The sequence below is a fragment of the Varanus komodoensis genome, unplaced genomic scaffold, assembly GCF_004798865.1.
Source record: "Varanus komodoensis strain SLA01 unplaced genomic scaffold, ASM479886v1 scaffold4, whole genome shotgun sequence".
NCBI classification, from domain to species: domain Eukaryota; kingdom Metazoa; phylum Chordata; class Lepidosauria; order Squamata; family Varanidae; genus Varanus; species Varanus komodoensis.
The window spans coordinates 46,616,412-46,638,007 of record NW_025335941.1 but is presented as its reverse complement, the minus strand read 5'-3'; the positions used below and the strand labels follow the sequence as shown (position 1 = coordinate 46,638,007).

General features: G+C 43.9%; 1 protein-coding gene across 1 annotated transcript in view; it reads right to left on the bottom strand.

Annotated features, from left to right (window-relative positions):
• ATP8A2 (ATPase phospholipid transporting 8A2) overlaps nucleotides 1-21,596 on the bottom strand; it is a 433,576-nt gene that overhangs the window by 345,218 nt on the left and 66,762 nt on the right. Inside the window, exons 4-10 of the mRNA XM_044441796.1 lie at nucleotides 14,761-14,860; nucleotides 12,450-12,548; nucleotides 9,771-9,816; nucleotides 6,957-6,997; nucleotides 4,988-5,061; nucleotides 2,005-2,074; nucleotides 144-271 (exon numbers count right to left, since the gene is read on the bottom strand). Of these exons, the coding sequence (XP_044297731.1) occupies nucleotides 144-271; nucleotides 2,005-2,074; nucleotides 4,988-5,061; nucleotides 6,957-6,997; nucleotides 9,771-9,816; nucleotides 12,450-12,548; nucleotides 14,761-14,860 (558 nt within the window). The remainder of the gene's footprint in view (nucleotides 1-143; nucleotides 272-2,004; nucleotides 2,075-4,987; nucleotides 5,062-6,956; nucleotides 6,998-9,770; nucleotides 9,817-12,449; nucleotides 12,549-14,760; nucleotides 14,861-21,596) is intronic.

The window sequence follows — 21,596 nt, the reverse complement described above, 5'->3', positions numbered from 1 at the left end:
AGCCCCAACAGAGTTCCTCTTTCTCAGAGACCACCCCCTCTCCTCCCTGCCATATATGCACTGCCACACACAGCAGAGGGAGTCCACTGGCATCTGGAATGAAGCTACAGCATCACCACCGTCATTCTGAGACCCGCAAATACCTTTGGCCATCCAGACGCAGGTTTCCAGTGAAGTCGTAAAGGTGTCGGTTGGGGCCCTCACACTCGATCTTCCCAGCCATCTTCATCAAGTCTTCCCTTGACTGGAGACCAGAGGTCTGAGTCAAGCCCTGGGAGGAACCAAGCAGCAGATATGCCCATACATGATTCATGTATTATCCTTGCATGTTTTCCTAACCTGGCACCTTCCAGACGTGTAAGGCTACAACTCTCATCATTCTCAAGTGATTATATACCAACCCATCTGGAGAAGGTTGTTGCAAGCAATGCTTTCGGAGGAGGTGTAGTTCAGCAACAGAGGACATGCTTTGCTAGCACAGGGTTCAGGATTGCCTCAAATTAAATGGATCAGGAGTCCGGCAACAGCAACAACAACCTCAGTGTGGGACCCTACTTGGCTAGGTGAACCACAACTTGACCTGCTATGAAGCAGCTTCCCGTGATCCTAAGCCTGCTGGAACAATCCTAGAAAGGATCAAGGAAGATGTCTCCCTAGACTTCCGTCACTGTTTCACAGGTGCTGCTGCACAAGGAGTGCACTTTAGCGGACAACTAGCATCATGCGGAAGAGCTCTTTCTAAAGTGGGATTATGCCAACCTTTTGGGCCAGGGGCACACCTGGAAATGTGAGAAACTCTCCTGGGCACCACCCCAAGCAGGTGCCTCTGCCCAAAAGGGCTGGGCTCACACATCATGACAAGCAATCCAGAATGGCTTCCACAGGGCACAGCTTTTTGCCTGGATGTGCCGGACAGATGACTAAGTCAGTTCTGCGCTAGCATGGTTTCAAAGCTCCTCGCCCAGTCCTCCTGCTGTTGACATGCATCCCATGAATCACTGTGCCTGAAATCCAATCTCATGCCAGATGGCTAGAACAGCTCCTGCAGCTGCTACTCTTTCCAGGCTACTCTGTGATAGCTGCATACCAGACCCACAGAAACTACCATGCTAGCTTTGGATGACCAAGCAAACTATGACGAAGCATGAAAACCATAGAATAGACCATGGTTTCTTATTGCAGTTCCTAAAAGCCAAACATACCATGGTCAAATAGCATGACAGGGTTCAGACAATTGAACAGACAGTCCTGACTTAAAAACACCCTGGCTTGTCATGTCATGCAAACCTTCCCTGAGTAAGAAGCAGAGGTAACATACCCAAAACACCAAACTTCTCCCCTGAACCCATGGTGGGAGGGGTTGGTCTCCTAGGCAGGCACCAAGAAAGGTGTCCAGAAGAGCGCTGGTGCCCATGGGTGCCACATTGCCCAGTTCCCCGGCATGACTGAATTGCTCCCCTGAGCAACCATTTTGATTGTCCAGTGATCATTCCCACAGAAGCCTGCAGCAAATCATGCATGCCGATGCGGAGATGGCAATACTGAAACACTGGCTCATAACGCTGGCTATTAAATGACAGTTTGATCCATTTCATACAGGCACGTGGAAAGAATTAAGTTGCGTACTATTGTTATCTCTCCCACGACATTCTTCTGATTTCTATGTGTCTTTTCTCGTACAGCGATCTGCTGAAAGTCTACATAAATTTTAGCAGTTGCTATTAAGGCAAGTTCCTGTATGGCAATAGAGCACATTTTTTAATCTTTTAATCAGTAACAATTTGTTTAGTTATACATTTGTATTATGCATATAGAAATTGCAATGATTGTTGGCTGATGAAAATAAACATGCTCCAATCTACAGTATAATGCTGCTACTTTAATAGAAGAAACAATATGTGGCTATCTAGCTCCAAATATAATCTTCCAACTATTCATGCAAAAATTCTGTGCTACTCCTAAAAGTCTTTGTCATCAGCTTTCAAATTTGTAATTTAATTTTACCTGTCGTATTTTAAGATTCGTCTCCCCATCAAGATTAGCTGTTTCAATATAGCACATTGCCTGAGGTTCGCTGTAAAAATACAATAAAATTGTTATCTATCCATTACACCGAGCATTAGAAACAATTTCTAAAAGGAAAGTGCCTGCAAAATAAGAATAAATGGTCAGGAGATCGCCAAACAATAATTTTATTCAGCCATTGATTCTGCCTTCCCATAGTAGAGATGGAATTTGTTATCTACCCTAAGAATTTTGATCCATTTTTAATATGCACATATAGAAAAAATCAACGCAATGCACATTTTATTCAAAATCAGAAAACATGCCTTCTTCTGAACAAGCAGTCTCTGGTAAACTGAGGCCTTCTTCTAAAGTATACAAACAAATCAGAGAAGAAGCAAACAAATAGCACTGTTGCCAAAAGAATTGGTCAGCACAAAGATTAACATTTGTCCACAGTCTGCGATCACTTGCATGTCTACTCTGCAGCCCATCTCACAAAATTTAAGGAGATTTACTTCCAGGTAACTTTGCATGAGACTCTCAGTTCCTTTGACAATAACACCATGGCAGCACAAGACCCTCTTCCAGCACAACATTGTTTGAATAGCATCAACATGGAGGAACCACAACTAGGCAACTCCTTCCTCAGGACCAAGTGGTGCTCTGGAAAGGAAGATTCCTATTGTCTCTTGAAGTTTCTCCACCCAGCTGAGTTGCTGTTATGTGCCATTTAGGCATCTCTGACCTATGGCAACCCTATGAATGAAAATTCTCATCCTGTCCATGAAAGCCTTGTTCAGCTCTTGGACATCCAAGGCTGTGGCCTCCTTTATAGAGTCAACCCATCTCATATTTGGTCTTCCCTTTCTTCTTCTCCCTTCTCCATCAAGACACTGCACCAGAGAGGTCCGCCTGGCACCGTCGTTATTTGTTTTTCGGCGCCAGGCCAAGACCTTTTTATTTAACTGTTATTTTAATTGTTGAATTTATTTATTGATTTTATATTTATGCTGGGATGTTTCCAGTTTTTATGTATTTGTATAGCTATTTATTTGTACTGGAAGCTGCCCTGGGGCTTTTGCGAATGGGACAGCATAGAAGTATTCCAAATAAATAAATAAAGTGGCAACACAGAATTGAGCCTCATTGAAGAGGAAATTATTTTGTGACAGACGTGCACCAGAAATTGGTGATGGAAGTTACCAGACAACTCCCACAAAGACATTCTATAGCCTCTGGGACAGCATGCCAGGAACCATAGGATATTTAAGATGCCCTATCCCAAGGCTGTAGGCACTCCTACAACCTTGGAACCAGAAATCCAACACTGTGCTAGTTTCCTTTTGAAGTTGCAATAAGAACTATGGACAACCTTTCCATCACCCATTCCAGCCCACCACCAGTAAGTGGGCTAGACAGAGACCCATCTAGCTGGGTTGTGAGGGAATGAAGAGGAGGAAGAGGAGGAACAGCAGGCAAAATTGCTTCTGTCCTTCTGCCATCTTGCTGGCAGCAGCCTGGGAAGGCTCAGGATTTTCAGAAGACTGCAAGCTCAGAGGCTTCTGTCTGATGGGAAGAAACCTCACAAGCTCTTGCTTCTAATGGATTTAGTGGGACATATGAAATGTGGAGATATTTAGTGTGGTTTTATGGTCTCGTAAAGCTGCAGTTTGGATTTATTTTCAAATCTCTCAGTGATATGCTTGTTTGCATCATGCCTTATAATTTTTAAGCTGCTTCAACGACAAAGCTGGGAAGTGGGTAAGTAATTGAGTTAATGCTGAGCCTGCTGCTGATGGCATAGTCTGAAGGACCATGATGCAGCCACCTTGCTGAAGCCAAGCTGCCCTGTTTCTAGTCATTGCCTGGATGGGAAACCTCCTGAAAACCGTCTGAATGCCACCTTGAGTGAAAGGAACCGATGCTCATTCTGAGATGGAATCTGTAACCTTCACTTCCGATTTGGGGGCTACTTCCCAAGGTGAAAGCAGTAGTGTCCCCGCTTTTTCAACAACATGCTATTAGAGCCATTGTATGGTATGAGAAGGCGTGTTGTGCTAGTAGTTTGACAAACATTTTGGACTCTAGAAATTGGATGTATCAATATATTACCTGAAGGAGCGCTTACATCCATATATGCCCAGCCGCCCCTTGAGATCAGCAGGATAGGCCCTTCTCCGGGAACCCTCCGTGAAAGAAATTAGGAGGGTGGGTACTCGGAGGAGGGCTTTCTCTGCGGTGGCGCCTAAGTTATGGAATGCGCTCCCCAGAGAGGTCCGCCTGGCGCCGTCGTTATTTGCTTTTCGGCACCAGGCAAAGAACTTTTTATTTAAGCGGCATTTTAACCGTTAGTATTATTTGATCTTATCTGGCCAGGGCGGCTTATTTTATATTGTATTTTTTGGATTTTTAATGTTTATGTTTATTGTAATTTATATTATAATTACTTTTATTTATTGTTGTAAGCCTCCCTGAGGCTTCGGCGAATGGGGCGGCATAAAAATGTTTTAATAAATAAAATAAATAAAATATTTGGGATACAGAATCTTAGGGCTGTGGGCTAAACCTGGCACCCTGGTGGTCCAATCTTGCTCTCTGGGGGTCCTCCAGATGGAAACATCATCCTCTAGCCTTTCCTCTGAGTGCCAATCATTTGGTATTTTCCAGGCTTTTGTGAAGCTTCTTCCCCAGTCGAGAAGGCGGAAATCCCCTCCTAAGGCTTAGTGACTGGCAGCCAGAGCTCTGCGCCAATCCATGCTGGGTTTTGGCCCCACCGCTTTTGCTCTTGGGCATGCCCAGTCCTGGAATGCGGCACCCAGTCCCTTCTCCAAATGGAATCTGGCCCTTGAGCTGAAAGTGTTTCAACACCTCGGTGATTTGCACAGAAAAGAAGTGCAGGAGAGCACGGATGTCAACCCAAGGTCTTTAAAACCTCAGTTTAGCAGAGGCATCATTTTCACACCCACTCTGTATATCTGACCTGGTAGATAAAATGATCATGTCTGCGGGGATGGGCTGCCCATTGGTGACCTTCACAATGTCTCCCACGGCCACCTGTTGAGCCAGGGGCAGGAGTGCAGCAGCATGAAAAAAGAGAAAATGAACAGAGAAAGACAAAGAGAAAGTCCATCCATATGGTTACTCGCTAATTACCAAGAGAGGGGGGAAAACAATCGGATGCTATCAATGGGCATTCAGTGTTCTGGTGACCTTCTTGCTGGATCAACACAGCTTTGGGTCTTTGTTCTTGCCCACCAGCCACAATTCTCAAATAAAATGACCATTCACCAGGGTATGAAACTTCTGCAAGGATATGGGGAAAAGACTGCATCTGAAGGCTCAAAAAGAAAAATGGAAAGAGACTGGGGAGAAGAGGGTGGACGTGGACTACAGAGGAGCAATTTCAACAGGAGATGGCAGGAGTGGCTCTGCTGTCTCCTTATCCTGCTCCCCGGCACGCTTCCTTACCCAGGAGAAAATCTCTCTGGCTGTGGCATTGCTTTGGAGCTACCAACAACCGAGAAAGGGCTCGCATTTTGCAGAGAAGGTGCCAACAAACATAGCAGGAGCTAGAGGTTCTTGGAATTAGCAGTGACGCTAGTGGAAATGCTCATTTCTGACACAAGGCAGGTCAGGTCAGTGGGGACCCATCTGTGAGCTCCACTGGCCTCCACTGCTGGTGCTTGCATTGAAAAGTCTGATGCAAGGATGCCCTGTAAACCCCAAATGGACACACACTGGGAGATGCTCCTGCTGCCCCACTGGGGACCCCATCTTTCTAGTGATGGCATTGGTCAAAGCCACCAACAGCTGAGGAACAGTATCCACACATTATTGGAGCAGCTCAGAATAGGACTGCGCATACTTTTATAGTGCTCACTGCTTCGAGCACCCTTGCATCAAACTGTAACCCACCTGCAGTGAACTTCAGTGACATTTAGAAGAATTGACAGAGATGGCTGTACATTACTGCCTGTTAGCTTTACCTGACAAAGCTACAACAGAAGCCCTTTACAATGACAGATTTGATTTCTTTTGAGGCTTTTGAAGTCTGCTCTCTTTTTTCAGAAGGACAAAATTATTTCTCCCTAGCTGCCTAAGGCATACTGAGACAGCTCTTATTTCTTCTTATTTTTTATTTACTATATCATTTGAAGAATTCCTTTGCATTTACATAGTGTTACAGTGTGTTGTGAACCTCCTCTAGAACTTACCATCCTGTGGTCTCATTAAGAGCAGGACATGTGCCCCAAGTATCTCTTATAGTCTGCTATATTCCTTCTAATCTACCCATTTTAAATAGTCTTCCCTGAGGGAATAATATGGCTTATAGCATGGGCTAAAAGCTGAAAGGCAAATTGTATCATATCCCTCTCGGCTTTCAAGATTTCATGAAATTAACTGTCTTGAAAAACTAACCAAGCAGTGCTGTGAAAAAAACACCTCAAGCATTTAATTTTATCAGTTGGCTGTGTTCCTGGATATACCCATTATTCATTGCTTATCATTAAATCAGGAAATTAAAAAGCTACAAGTGGAAGATGCAAAAATGTTTCAGTGTAGAGTACTCCTGTTTCAAGATGCCAGCCAGCCGTGTCCTTTTCCAGGAAACTCCATTCCCTTCCCCTTCTTATTCATGCTTGATTTCCCATTTTCTCCTTTTCAACAGTCAGCCAACAGTCCTTGATCAGTGGGTAGGGTCCAATCCTTAACAGTCTCCTTAGGATTTTCTAATTGACATGTGTATTTCCTCCGCACCTGCAGACCCCTTGCTCTTGTGTGTAGATAGTGCATTTCTGGATACATAAGGACCCACTGCTGGAGAATAAGTTCACAGTTTATATATAGCCTTCTAAACTTGCTTGTGAATGCTCAAAGCCCATCTCCGAAACCCCAAAGGAGATCAAAACCACTCAGGATTATATTAAATAGAAACAAATAGTTCCTACCTCTTTCCACATAATGTTCTGCCACATCCCATTTCTTAAAACTGGGGGAAGAAAAAAGAATTGCATTGCTGGATTTTTTCCAAAAAAACAATTGTTGCCAATTAATATCTTTTTGGTATCAGGTTAAGATGGCCCTTTATGCAGAAGCCTTTACAGGTTTACTCAGCTGCCCAGGAGCCTGAAGGAACCGCCATCCCAGCTGATTTGTATTTTTCTCTTTTACAGGGTCAGTTTTACTGTATGTTTTAACAAGGGCGGGAGCCATACTTGCCCTCCCGCCCCTTGAGATCGGCAGCAGGGGCTCTCCTCCAGGAGCCTTCCGTAAGAGGTATCAGGAAGCAAAGTACCCGGAGGAGGGCCTTCTCTGCGGTGGCGCCCCATCTGTGGAATATGCTCCCCAGAGAGGTCCGCCTGGCACTGTCATTATTTGTTTTTCGGCGCCAGGCCAAGACCTTTTTATTCAAACAGTATTTTAATCATCTTTAATATTTATAATTTTAATTATGCAGCCAGTGTGTTTCCAAGTTTTAATTGTAATTCTATTTGTTTTATTTGTGTTGTGAGCTGTCCCGAGGCTGTGTAGCAATGGGGACGGCATATAAAAACTATAAATAAATAAATAAATAAATAAATCTCATTCAAAGTTATTTTAACGCTGCTTTGTTTTTATGTGTGTATGGTTTTGTTTTTGTGTTTGTGTGTATTTATGTGCATTTATGTGTGCATGTTTATATGTGTATTGTTTTGTTTTTATGCATATTGTAAACTGCTCAGAATACCTTGGCCATGGGGTGGTATAGAAATGAAATAAACAGCAAGGATGACAATAAGTCCCATAGAACAAGTTGAACTACAAGTGATTTTTCTGGATGGCCAATCTAGGAAGAAGTGGTTGCTAGACAGGCAAGGACCCAACTAGACGCCAACATATAACACAACGACTTAAGTTCCTATAAGCCCAAAGTGTCACTGGAACAAAAGGAGCCATCTGGCTCTAATTGTCTATAGCTGGAATGAGTAATACATGGCCTTTAAGATGTTGTCAGACTGCAATTCCATGGATAGGAAGAGCTGCAGGTCACTGACACCTGGAGAGCTGCACATTCCACATTTCCTGTCAACAGGCTATGACTCTTCGGGGTTCTTTGCTAGCTTTCCAATCTGCTGCCAAGCATCACAAATGGTCAGGAAGTCTGGTAGTTGCAGTCCAAAAGATCTGGATTGCACTAGGTTGGGCAAACCTGCTGTATTGTCACAGCTTTCTTTTTTCTGCAGTTCTGTGGGGCATCAGAAGATGCTTGAGTGCTTCCAGATAAGGCTCTTGCTATGCAAATGCCCTGCCTCCTTTGTGGATTTTCATGAAGGTCCAGATGACATCCTGTTCCATTTGTCACCTCCATGTTTTCCCATTCACCTTTTTATCCTTGACCATATTAATTCATTGAGGAGGAAAAGACTGAAGAGCCACACAATGTCTTTTGACTGGTAGTGCTAGGAACTCCTGTCTGGAAGCCCTCTGAACCCCACATTATTTTATGTATCTGTTTGTTATAGCCCACAGTTCCCCCCCCCCAGAACCCAATGCTGAGCCCTCCTCAGCATTTCATCCTCACAACAACAAGCAAATTCAGCAAGTGTGGGAGGACCAGAAATCTCCCAGTGAGTTTTATGGCTGAGTGCAGGTTAGAATTCAAGCCCCCTGAGTTCCTATCCAAGACTCTAGTCACTACACAGCACTGATATCCACTCATTGGATTCATCTGAAGTGCTGGATGTAGCCTGACCTGATCCCAGAATAATCTACAAAATAAAGATGGAACATAAAAATGATGAGCTATGCTGCATTGTTACGAGCTGTCCTGATATCTTTGGCTTTTGGGCCATAAGGACTGAAATATGTAGTACAAAGGCTGCATTCTGAAAACTTGGCATCCTCAGTCTCTGCCCTCCCCATGCTCTGGCAGCCACGCTTTTTTCTTCCTTTACCACTCAGTAGCAACTTCACTGTGGAGGGTCTTCCTGCACCAGCTACAAAGAGGTGGAGACTCACAGAATCGTAGAATAGTAGAGTTGGAAGGGGCCATGAAGGCCATCAAGTCCAACCCCCTGTTGTTGCAGGACACCATATTACACCATCCCATTCCACTCAAATGGCTGTCCAGTTTCTTTTTGAATGTCCCTGGTGTGGGAGAGCTCAAAGAATCCTCTGACCTCTAGGGAAGCCACAGAAGTGTATCCTTAAAGAAAACGAACTGAATTGACTGAACAGGCCAACATGCAGCACCCGCTTCCCCATGGTGAAACATGTCGTGGCATACTAGGCATGCACTGTGACCCACAGGTTGCTCCTACCCAACTGGCAAATTGGAGACAATAGTGCTGCATGATGTGGCACAACTATAATTCCTTTTCATTTCCTTAGAAAGGAATCAGCCATTGCCCATGACAATACAGCAGATAAAAGCAAGAAGCAAATATGAAGCAAGTGCCAGCGATGAATACAACAGATTGAAGTAGGATATTACAAGTCCTCCCAGGACTGATCATCAAGATCATGCAATATAGGTTAGGGACTCCCTCAACACAGCTTAGCTACCATATGTCAGTCCTTTTTATAATAATTACACAAAAGATAAAACTCTCAGTTGGGACTCCCACCATGTGGCATTTAAAGATGCAGGTAATTTTTTCCTTGCAGATCATGGTATTACCCATAAATTACAAATCATTAAAATGCAAAGAAATCACCCTCTAGACAGGTTGTGATTTTTTTATTGTTGTCTATGGATGAAGAGAAATGCAAATAGGACTTACCCACTGTCTTCTTTTTGTTCACTGCACTGTCCGCCTTGTGTCTTTTCTGTTGGAAAGCCAAAGAAGACACATTTGATTAGTTTTAGAACGCAGGCTGGAACACCATGAGAAGGGACCTGGGAAACTAAAATAGTGTTGCAAAATCTTGGCTACGCAACTGTCTCACCGATGGTCCCAGTCCAGCACTTCAGGGTTCCTCAGGAGGGCTGCCCTGTTCTCTTGGCTCTATTACCATCCCGCCAACCACCTCTCCTTTGGTGTCTCCCTGGCTTCTCCGCATTCCCCCACTACACCATTTTTAAAGGCTGAAAGGCCTCTCCTAAACCTTGTTGCCCTTAGGAGAAGTCAAAGAAAGAGCTTTACGATTAAACTATTGGCATATTTGGCCCCTTTTGCCTTTGGCTTCACGCACCAATGGGATGCAGCCTGGAGAGCATCTCCAAAATGGAATTTGCCCCCCAGGCTGAATCTGGTTCGACAATTGGAGGCTAAAGCAAAGCAGAAAGACTGAAAGGCAAGATACTTTCTACTGTGTTCAAGAGCACGTAATTGTCTATTGTGTGCGAGAGACCAAACATTACTGCCAATAAGTGCAAAATGAAGCAGCCTTTTAACCACTGTATATCCTGACCAGGAAAAAAACACAATAGATCTTTGTATTTATATAATGCTTTTTAAAAAGAACTCAGACTGCTTTATAATACCTTGGCAAGCTTTTCAACATCCTACAGGATAACTTAACATTGTTATCCCTGCAGATGGTGGAATGAAGATGAAAGAAGAGTAGCCTTCTTTTAGTGGAAATAATTGTGGGAAGATCAGGTCTCTGCTGCTAATCCTTTTTAAAAGCCTTCGTTTTAAGCATCTTCCACAGGCTATTGGGCAAAAGCAGACTGCAAAGCACTGTAGAAAGCTAACAGATTGTAGTCATTTCAAACTGTTCTATCTGCTTTTGCTGTTTTCAGAATGTACAATGCTCTGCAATTCATATTTCATTAAGAGCACAGTCCTACACATGTTTAGACAGGAAAGGGTCCTACAATTCCCAGTATGGGAGTTCTATGTTTTATTCCACTGTCTGATTACATCCTTATTCATACAACAACCCTGCAAGGTAAGTGAATAATATTTCTGTTTTACAGCTAGGAATTGAGACTAAGAGCAGCTTAGACTTAGCACTCAGTAAGAGCGTGCCATCAGTAACCCTCTGAATCTCATCTCCCATGCTTAGGGTTGACTATTCTGTCCACTGGGACATCATGGACTATTTCTGGCATGTGCCTAGCATGCAAAGATTTCCAACCTTAACTTTTAAATCTGAAAAATCTTTCTCTGAGGAGCTGCATCAAATGATATTTAACATCCCATGCATTGCTTTGCCTCTACTTTTCATATACAAATAATGAATAAATGCAAAACTGTGCCAGGAAGTCACTCTAGTTTTGCGCAGACATGGTGGAGCCCTTGGCAGAAATTTCCGAAAGGTCAGATAGTTTCAGCGGCATAACTTCACCATGTGAGGTTTTCAATAACAACAGAACTTTAAAGTTCTATCGCGGGGTAAAGAACTGCTTTGTCTGCCAAGAAACAGCAAATGAATTAGGCCGGGATCCAAAAGAGCATATAGGAAGTTTCTGTATTCTCAGAAGAACTTCTGGATCTCTTCTTTAAGAAGAAAAAGAAGAATGCCACTCCCCTGTGCTACCTTATAACCTTTCCCCAAGACTTGGGAGACACTGAAGAGTAGTTCCTGATACAGTGAGAGGAACTGAAGTTGGAGAAATCGGTGCTGAAGCGGTGTTGCACGCATGGACATATGTGGCGGGCAGGGCTGTGGTTTTCAGGGAGGGGCAGTCCATCAATGTGTATTGCCTGCAGAAAGTCCCTGATTCAATTTTTGTATCACCAGGTAAGGCTGGAAAAATTCCTGCCTGAAACTGGGACAGCTGCTGCCAGCCAGTGCTGACAAAACTAGCTAGATAAGCCAAAGGTACAACACCGTCTTTATGGCATACATTGGAGATTGCTGGGAATTTCCAGGCAATCTCCCTGGAAGAAGTTATTTTATGTTCCACTATCGGGATCAGGGACTTCTCAGCAGTGGCACCTTAACTCGATTCCTACCTGCAGTCACTGCTCACTGAGCAGAAATAGGAGATATGCATCAATGGAGCAGCAATCGGACAGGAGATTTCCACAAAACTCCTGAAATTAGTGCACATTTCCCCCACAATCCAAAGTGCGGCTTTAATCAAATCCAATTTGATTTAGGTCAGATTTGGAATCAGGAATGAGACAAACATACACATGTTTGATTATCTGTGGCCATGAGCTTGTTCTAGCATTTGGGGCTTTGAGCACTTTTTGTGAGCAAAAATGAAGGTATCCTGGAACCCTACTCTAATCTACTCTGATGACACTTTGGGTGGATTAGCACAGTGAAAAGGCCACCATAATGAACACTGAGGGGATAATAAGCCCCTAGGAGCAATACTGAGTTAAATCAGGCCTGCTTAACAGTTCTTTGCCCCAAAGTGTCTTTTCCTACTTGTACCTCCTCCATTTAAGTAGCTCTTGAGGGGCAGAGCTAAGCTCAGCAAGCTTGCAGAGTGGGTGAAGGAGAAAATTTGGGAAAGACTGACTGCTTGAACCTCCTCAACATGCCCAAGACATACTTACATAGTCTTCTATGATCTCCTTGATGCCAGCAACGGTTAGAATAAAGAGCAATGGCACCAAAGTGGTATATCTTCCAGTTGGAGAGACATCTGGAATTTGCTAAAAAGGAAAGGAGAAGGCAAAAGAATATGTGAAAATGGTACTGAGCATGCCTAAGGCCAGGAGGTTCTTTAATGCTGAAAATGCAGACCAAGAGCCCTGATGCCATCTATTTAAATAAAAGCAGTTTCAGGAAGGTGTGTGTATGGAGAGAAGGTGTTAGGTGGAAAGGGGAAGATCACAGAATCATGGAATGGTAGAGTTGGAAGGGACCATGAAGGCCAGCAAGTCCAACCTCTGCTGTTGCAGGACACCATGTTACTCAGATGGCTGTCCAGTTTCACCTTGAATGTCTCTAGTGTGGGAGAGCCCACAGCCTCTCTAGGCAGCTGGTTCCACTCTCGCATTGCTCTGACAGTGAGGAAGCTTTTCCTGATGTCCATTCTGAATCTGGGTTGTCGCAACTTGAACTGAGTATTCCATGTCCTACCCTCTGGCATCAGCAAGAAGAGATCTTGACCTTTCTCTCTGTGACAGCCTTTGAAGAACTTAGAGAGGGATATCATGTCCCCTTCAGTCTTCCCTTCTCAAGGCTGAACATGCCCAGTTCCCTCAGTGTCTCCTCATAGGGCAGTGTTTCCAAACCCAAGATCATTTTTGTTGCCCTCCTCTGGACCCTTCCTAATTTACCTGCATCTTTCTTAAATCTTGGTGCCCAGAGCTGGAAGCACCCCTCCCACTTTTGCTTCCCCACTGAATCCCCAGTCCAAGTCAAGTCTGCTTCCCTGTTGCTTTGCCTTCACAGGGTTCAAAACAGAAGCACATATGACTCAGTGGGATATTCAGGGCAGAAAAATCCTGGGCGATGAAAAAGTCAAGCATCCACTTTCTACTGCTGCTTCTCCTTTCCGAATGCCCCTCTCTGGAAGCTGCTCCCTCCCACACTTAAAAAAATGCATTGTTAGCATTGTGTTACATTCATTTTGGAACTATCTCACAGGGACACAACCTAACATAATTACATTGGAACTAAGAGCATTCTTTAGGTTTGTTTTTCCCAAATTTGGACCAGATGTGGTGAGACTGCAATTCCCATCATAGCCAGCCTCGCCCAGGGACAGGGATGATGAGAATTGCTGGCTGGGGGCTCGAGGCTGAGAAATGCTGCTTAGCCAGAGAAAGGAACAGAGGTGTGCCAGTTTGGTCCCTGTGACTGGGAAGCAGCAGGACGCCTTCTGACTGGTTGCTTTGCTTGATCGTTGCAGTGCTAACCACTTCATCTCAGGCTCCAGCCCAAGCCACTGACCCCGACTGCGTCCCAAGTTCCTCCTGCCTGTATTTAATTAACGCTGTTGTTGTTTGCAGCCCATCAACACTGAGAGGCTGAAAGCATTGCTATTTGTTTGTCCATCTCATTCTACATCAAGATTAACCGAGATGTGCTGGACTACAATTCTCATCATCCCCAATGGCCATGCTGGCTGCTGGGGGGATTTGCAGCATCAGCTTGCAGAAGACTACTGTATACATTAAATTGAGTTCACATTTATTTATTTATTTATTTATTAAAACATTTCTATGCCGCCCCTTGCCAAGGCCTCGGGGCGGCTTACAACATCGAATACAAAGTACATTAAAACAATGACAATTAAAATATATACAGTAAAATAAAATAAATACAGTAAAATAAAATAAGCTGCCCTGGCCGAATAAAATTCAATAATATTAACATCTAAAATGCTGCATAAATAAAAAGGTCTTCGCCTGGTGCCGAAAAACAAATAACGACGGCGCCAGGCGGACCTCTCTGGGGAGCGCATTCCATAACTTAGGCGCCACCGCTGAGAAAGCCCTCCTCCGAGTAGCCACGCTCCTAATTTCCTTCACTGAGGGCTCCCGGAGGAGGGCCTCTCCTGCTGATCTCAAGGGGCGGCTGGGCATATATGGACGGCTGGGCATATATAGTTCTGGATTATCTGTCCAGAAAGACTAGGCACTGTGGATACATCATTCTCATGGATTATTCGGCACATATTTGTGAAGAATGCAGAGGAGGAGTCCACATGGCTAAAGCAATGTCTTTGCTTCTACCAGTTAGCTAAAAGATGACGGCTAAAGGATGATGGGGCTTCTAATCCAACATGCACTGGGAGCTGTATTCCAACACAGCTGGATGGCACCAGATGGGGGATGGCTGTCCTAGACTAATTACTTTTCCTATATGGAACAGAACTACTTGTGCAGCCATTTTAATTTAAGAAAAGAAACATACCTGCAGTAAGGCAATGAAGAGAAAGAAAGCATTAGCAGCTTTTCTGATCTGCTCATACAAGAATCGAGGTAGAAATGTCACCACGCTGTACTTGGCTGTGCTGCACATTTTCAGAAAAACAAAATGAAGACAATGTTTAAAAGGTATTGCTCTCTGACACACACACTCATATCCACACAAGCCCCAAGTCATTTAACATGAAATTTATCCAGGGGCTACAGCCAAAGAATGACTGAGTTATTTCAAATGTGTGAACTTCAGCCTTCTTCACTTAGGCGACTCCTGTCACCTGTACCTCCTCTCTGTGTGAAAGAAAGGAAACCACTGAACATTCGGCAGGAGAAAAGTTAGGGACAGGGAGAGGGGCGTGCCCTGCTGACGAAGCCCAGAGGGCCAGACTGGGACACCAGTTGGGTCAGCTCTGCTCCATGGAGCTAGGATGCAATTCAGCAGACCTAAACCTCCAATTGCTGCTGAGAAGGCACTGGTTCAACAACTCCATGGACTAATTCCTTGCTCTTAAAGCCTGGAGCGTTCCCCCTCTAGCTTGCTTTAACACTGCGGGACAGATTCTGCACTGGTCCCTGCCACATCTCCATGGGCTTTTTCCTTTGCCAGGACAAGGGCTTCCTTTTCTACTCATGCTTCTGCACAGTTCCATGTTCAAATCCTCCTTTCTTCATCATCCCCATCCCCACTAGTTCTACTGCACTTGGCTTCTTGATTTCTGGGCTTCCTCCCTCTATGTGTCAATGCCTCTCCTTTGGACCTGGGCAGCACGGCTTCTGGCAGGCCGGGCTTCAGATCAGCTTAGCCAGTAACAAGCAATGTTACCTTGTTATCCTTGGCAAAGCCAGACAGCAACTCTTGTTTTTGTATTTAAAATCATTTATGATCCTTACTACCTCAATGACAAGGATTCCAAAGGGAGGATAACAACAGAAAAAGATAGAATCATTCCTATAAATCACAGAGTCAATAAAAATGATTCAGTAGCTGCAGCATGCTCCCAACCCAGTGCCGCTAGATGTGTTGGACTATAGGCCAAAGTTCTATTACTGCTGCTACCCATAAAATCCCTTAGGGTGCAATCCATGAATGCTTAGAAAGAAAAAAAGTCCTCCAGCTCCCAGCATTCCCCAGGCATCCCGACTGGCTAGGAACTGCTGGGAGTTGTATGACTTTCCTCTGCCTAACATGCATAGAATTGCACCCTTATTGTATTAAAATACAGAACTTCTCATTTAGATTTTTCAAAAGAATCAAGGTGTTATCCCAGATTTTTCCAACTCAGTTTGGTGGACATATGGGTAAAAACAGATTTTAGAATGTTATTCTGAAAAATAAGCAAATATACTTGTCATTCCCAATGAAATAGATCTTGAAATCTTGGTTTCCACAATGCACGGAGTGCTGATGCTTAGAGCCAACGGTGTGGGAAAATCTATTGAATTGATTGTATTGCCTGACCAGTAAAAGTCACAAAGTGTTAGTAAGGTACTGAAAAACTCCCAGAGATCTCCTGGTAGATCCTGAGTAATCTTCCACCCACCCCTGTGACAGAACAACCAGAAGGCTACAAAAGTCCGTTCGACTCGTACATATACAAGCAAGCTTCAGTACCATGGACAGTTCTCTATGCAGTTAGGTTTCTTTTGTTATTTCAGTTTTCCCCACCTTAGTGCCCACCAGCTGTGTTGCACTACAACTGACAGCTTTCCCCAGCCTTGAAGATGGAAGTTGTAGTCCAACACACCTAGAAGGCACTAAAACAGAGAAGGCTGCCTTCGTTTATTCATTCATTCATTTGATTCCATTTCTATTCCGCCCCTAATCCGAAGGTTCTCTGGGCCACTTACAATACTAGAACATAAAAACATGCCTAAATTACAACAAAAGAGTTATTAATCATATAAAAATATAAAACAATAAAAGCACATTATCTATGTGCAGCTTTGTCTCATGCACATTATGCACCCCCGTATCCAGTTCTCTTGCTTCTCCTCCATAATTGCTGGGCGTATGTACTTGGTAACATGACACAAACTTCCTACAAGATTCCCTGCCCTCTCCATGTCTGTCACTGCTGTTGCTAATGAGGACAGGAAGCACAGATCAGCCTACCCTCACCCAGTGACCTACAGAAGTTTTGGCTTTCAACCCGCATCAGCTCAGCCTCCAAGCCCGATGGCCAGGAGGCTGGAAGTTCAGTCCAAAACACCTGAAGGGCCCCAGGCTGGGAAAAACTGACTCACATGATTGTTCCTGCATGCTAAATAGCAGAAACAAAGAAACAGCCCTCAAATGACATTTTCAGAACACATCTTTCAACACAGGAGCACTGGAGGCTGCCTTGTACTGAATCACACCATGTGTCCACCCAGCCCGGTACTGTCAATGATGGACTCCTGTGGCTCTCATTGTTCCAGGTGCTCTTCCAACCCTGCCTGGAAATGCCAGGGATTGCAGCTGGGGCAAGGAGGATGCTAGACCACCGAGCTACAGTCCTTCCCTCAGACAACATGATGCTGCTGAAACAAGCGCCAGTTCAGTAAGACAACTGTGTCCCAGATCTAGCATGTCTATCTTCCTACAATGTTGTCTTAAGTGCTTGGACTTTTGAACTCCTAAAAACCTGCAGGCGTTCACATGTCCAATTCCCACCAACAGAAAAACATCTCCAGGCTATTTTCACTCCAGTGAACTGACAAAATACATCAAAAACAGGATCAGAAAAGACCAGCTGTTGCTAATAATTTCTGTTTGAAAAAACAGCATCTGTTGTCCTGTGGAAAGAGTATCACAAATGGCTCTGGGTTCAAAAGCCAATCTTTGCTCAGTCTTACAGCTTGAGTGAGCTACCATCTTTCAACATCTAGTTTGTAATTGTACAACAGGGATAATAATGGCTTCTATTGCAAGGTTTTTACAAGGATAAATAACATATAGATAATAAAGAACTTTTTTCTTGTACTAACATGCCACATGTGTATACAAATTTCCATACAAACTTTAAAATAAGAATCTTACATTTAGGGATGAATGAAATGCAAGATCAGAAAAGAAAAGAAAAAAAAACAGAACAAGAGGGAAACTTAAATAGATTTAAGAGTTGTCTATTTGGATGCGCTTAAATACAGCTAAATTCAATGACTCAGCATTTTATTCTTTCTAAAACTTAAAGCAACTGTTAGGACAGTGTGTGTGGGGAAAGTGTCACTGAACTAATTAGCCAGGATCAGAGCACCCAGAAGAGAGTTTTGGAACTGAAAGGGCCTGGGATTCTGAGCACTGAGCTAGATTTTCCCTCGGCACACTTTGGCTTTCAGCAAAACTCTTTAGAAACACCCATGAACATTCCAGCTTCAAAAAAGGACTTCTAAAAAATTATCCCCAACTGGCTATCCTAGCCAACAATCAAAGGCCATTTGAAGTCAACTGGGAATGGCAACCTGGTGGGGTTGGGAACGAGGCGTGGTGACCGAGGGAGGCTCCACAGACCAGCTGAGAACACCACTGGATTTGATTACTCCTGTGGGCAGAGAGTCACCCACCATTCATGACAGGATTGAAGGTGCTGCTGTTTGGTAAAGGATTTTCCTCATGGGGGAGAATTCAAACATGCAAATACCTCACTTGCAATCAAAATAGTACAGTCCTGGGGGAATTATTTCATATGCTTGTGCATGAATCAATAATAACATGATAACTGAAACCCAAGCGTAGCGGTGTGGGCTGATTGCCTAAGTCCAGACAAGATACCAAACCATGGGTTGTCTTCAGAGGTTATTTATGACTAGCAAGCCATGGTTTGTTAGCACAACTGGGTTCAGACAACATAACCCAGTTTTTGACAATAACACACAGTTCAGCCACAACCCACACTCCACCCATACTCAGCACTAGAATATGAGTTACATTGTCAGAAACCATTAAAAGTGTCTTAGTTCATGCAGCACAGCAAGCTACCAGGGGTAGTCAGTCATGGTGGAGTGTTGTGTCACCCGTTCTACGGGGTGGTTTATTTTTCCCAAGTAAGTCAGTCTGAAACTTTCTGCCGTATTTTAGAAATGCTTTGTTCTTGATGGGCTGCTGTGAGACCTGAACCAAGCAGGCAGATGTCAGTACGGGTTGTCAGGAACACCTAAGTCAGGAGCAAGAGAGGCAAACCCCTTCCACCTATACTGAAGTGGCTAACTGGAAGGATTGCTACTTGTGCTGCTATTTTTTATTTATTCATTTATGGTGAAAATGCAAAATGGGCATGGGATCTTTTTATTTCCCCCCACACTCTGATATTACACCTTTAAAAACCATTATTATCACTAGTTTTTGCAAGTGCATACTTATAATTATCTGATAAGCATAGTTTTCCCTGGTCAAATTTGTGTCCATTTCAGCTGTCAAGAAGAGCAGTAAAAGAGACTGACAAGGGGAGATACATATGGTCTGATCCGCACACAGCTGCCAGGGTTAAATTGCCAGACTATCAATTGAAAAGCACTGGTAAAGCGGGTAAGGCAGAGAAGATAATGTCACCCACTTGGCAACGTAATCCTCTTGATTGCAATTGTTGAGCTGACAGTGCTCAGTGCCCTTCCTCTTTTCAACACCTCTACGTTCCCTGTTGCTCCAGAAGGGAGAGATAGCAACTCCAACCCGCCTTACATGGCTCTTTTTCAGAGCACATGCTGCTGTGGTTGCTGCAGAAAGCTGAAAGTGTTTAAGAAACCATGGAAATATATGCAAATTTAATAGGTGAGAAGTAAATGTGAGGGAAAATGTCTATACCTGTGATAACCACTCTGAAAAGAAGGGAGCTGATAGCGACTTTCTGGGGTAGCTAGAAAGCTGGGAAGTGCTGCAAAAGAGGATGATGCTGAGAAATGCTGGTCCAGTACTTAAAACTGAGAGGATTCCATTGCCAAGGAAGTGATAATGTGTCCTTCTTGCCTTTTTGGTACACTTCCTTTTCCCTTTGACCAGTGCTTTTCAACGGACAACTTTGCAATAAGGCCCTAGGAAGCGCATTTGACCCAGCCTATACACACTCTTGCCTTGTCCTGCCTTTGAGAGCAGAAACAGATGAACAAGTTGACCAGGCAAGACGACACGCACAGGATGCAGCACTTGTGAAGAGCAACAAGAATATTTCTTTAAGATCGTGCAACTTTCAGGAGCCAAAAAGATGAAAATAAAAAAGTGACTCCCAATTTTTTTTTCAGGCTTCAGGGTGGGGTGAGGGGAAACAGCAGCAAAGGGAAAAGGGTAGCTATCAGAACAGGGAGACAATATGGGTTCTGCCACAACAGATACTGGGATAAGTGCTGGAGCCAGCTGGAAGACTGAAGGGGAAGGCCGGGGAGAATAATTCATGGGTAAGCCCAGTTGTCTGGGGCATGATGGCTTAAAGGAAAGGCAGAGTGATTGGGGGAGAACCTGGTGGGCTGGATAGAGACCTTCCCAGGCTAAAGCCAACCCATGGGCCAGAGGTTCTGCAGAGGACACTGTGGCTGAGGAAAGATGTCTTTGCCTCCAAGTAAGAAGCAGTCTCTTGGTAGATTTCCCTAAATGGGCTGTGCATATTCCTGTAGTGGCCCAACCCAGATCCACACTGCAGGCCACAGCAGGTCCCAGAAATTACTGTCAAAGAGAATGTGTGAGTTTCCTGCTCACAATGAATCTTGTATCTCAAATACGACAAGCAGTCCAGAGCAACACAGGTAGTGTTTTTTTATAACTTCAGTAGTCACTTTGCAGTTAGTATGTCTGGTCCAGCTGAAGAAAATACCCTTGCCAAAAAAACAAACATGCAGCTAGCCTTGCGCTGCAGGGCACCCTTTCGTTCCCCACTTGCTTCTGGCTCACATTTTCTGCCTTCTTTGTCATCAACTGGCCAGTTCATGCCACCAACTACTTTTATTTGCTGGTTCTCCCACATGATTTTGTTTATGACACCATTAAAAGCCACACTAAGCAACAGGAGGAAAGGAATTACAGGAGTCCATTGGATTAAATACTCATGAAGGCAAGGAAGGACAAGAAGAAGAAAAATCATTGTGAAAAGCAGCAACCACAGGAATAAAATTACACTGAATGTTACTGAAACCATCCAAATGTTTGGAATAAATGTCAAAAAATGACAAAAAAAGTTAAGATCCTTTTCAACACTCATAAAATGAATGCAAAACTAGGGAAGTTTTGGCTCAGGTGTCATATGAACTAACCCTTTGGAAAACTCTCAGAGATCTGAGCTTCCTCATATGCATTCTTCCTACTGTTTGAAATCTGCAACCTATGCAAATCTTAGAAGCTCTCCAAAACTGTTTGTGTCACTCTCAGAGGCTGCTTTCTCCATAATTCCACAAGGAAGCATAAGACTGCCTTCCTTCTGCCCATAGTGACTGTGAACATTACCATTACTTATGTAATAATAAGCCTTTTATCTATCAAGAGAATATGAAGAATCCATTTATGATTACCAGTTAATTTCCATGAAGCAGGTAAAAATTGTAAGAATGTGTAAATCCTCCCTCATGGATCACTGCCTTGTCGTGGCAAAGGGGCTTGTGTAGCTCAATGAAGCTATGAGCTATGCCATGCAGGGTCACCCAAGACGGACAGGTCATAGCAGAGAGCTCTGACAAAACGTGAACCACTGGAGAAGGAAATGGCAACCCACTCCAGTATCTTTGCCATGAAAACCCCATGGACAGTACCAAAAGGCAAAAAGATATGACTCCGGAAGATGAGCCCCTCAGGTCGGAAGGTGTCCAATATGCTACTGGAGAAGAGCAGAGGGCTAGTACTAGTAGCGCCAGAAAGAATTAAGCAAC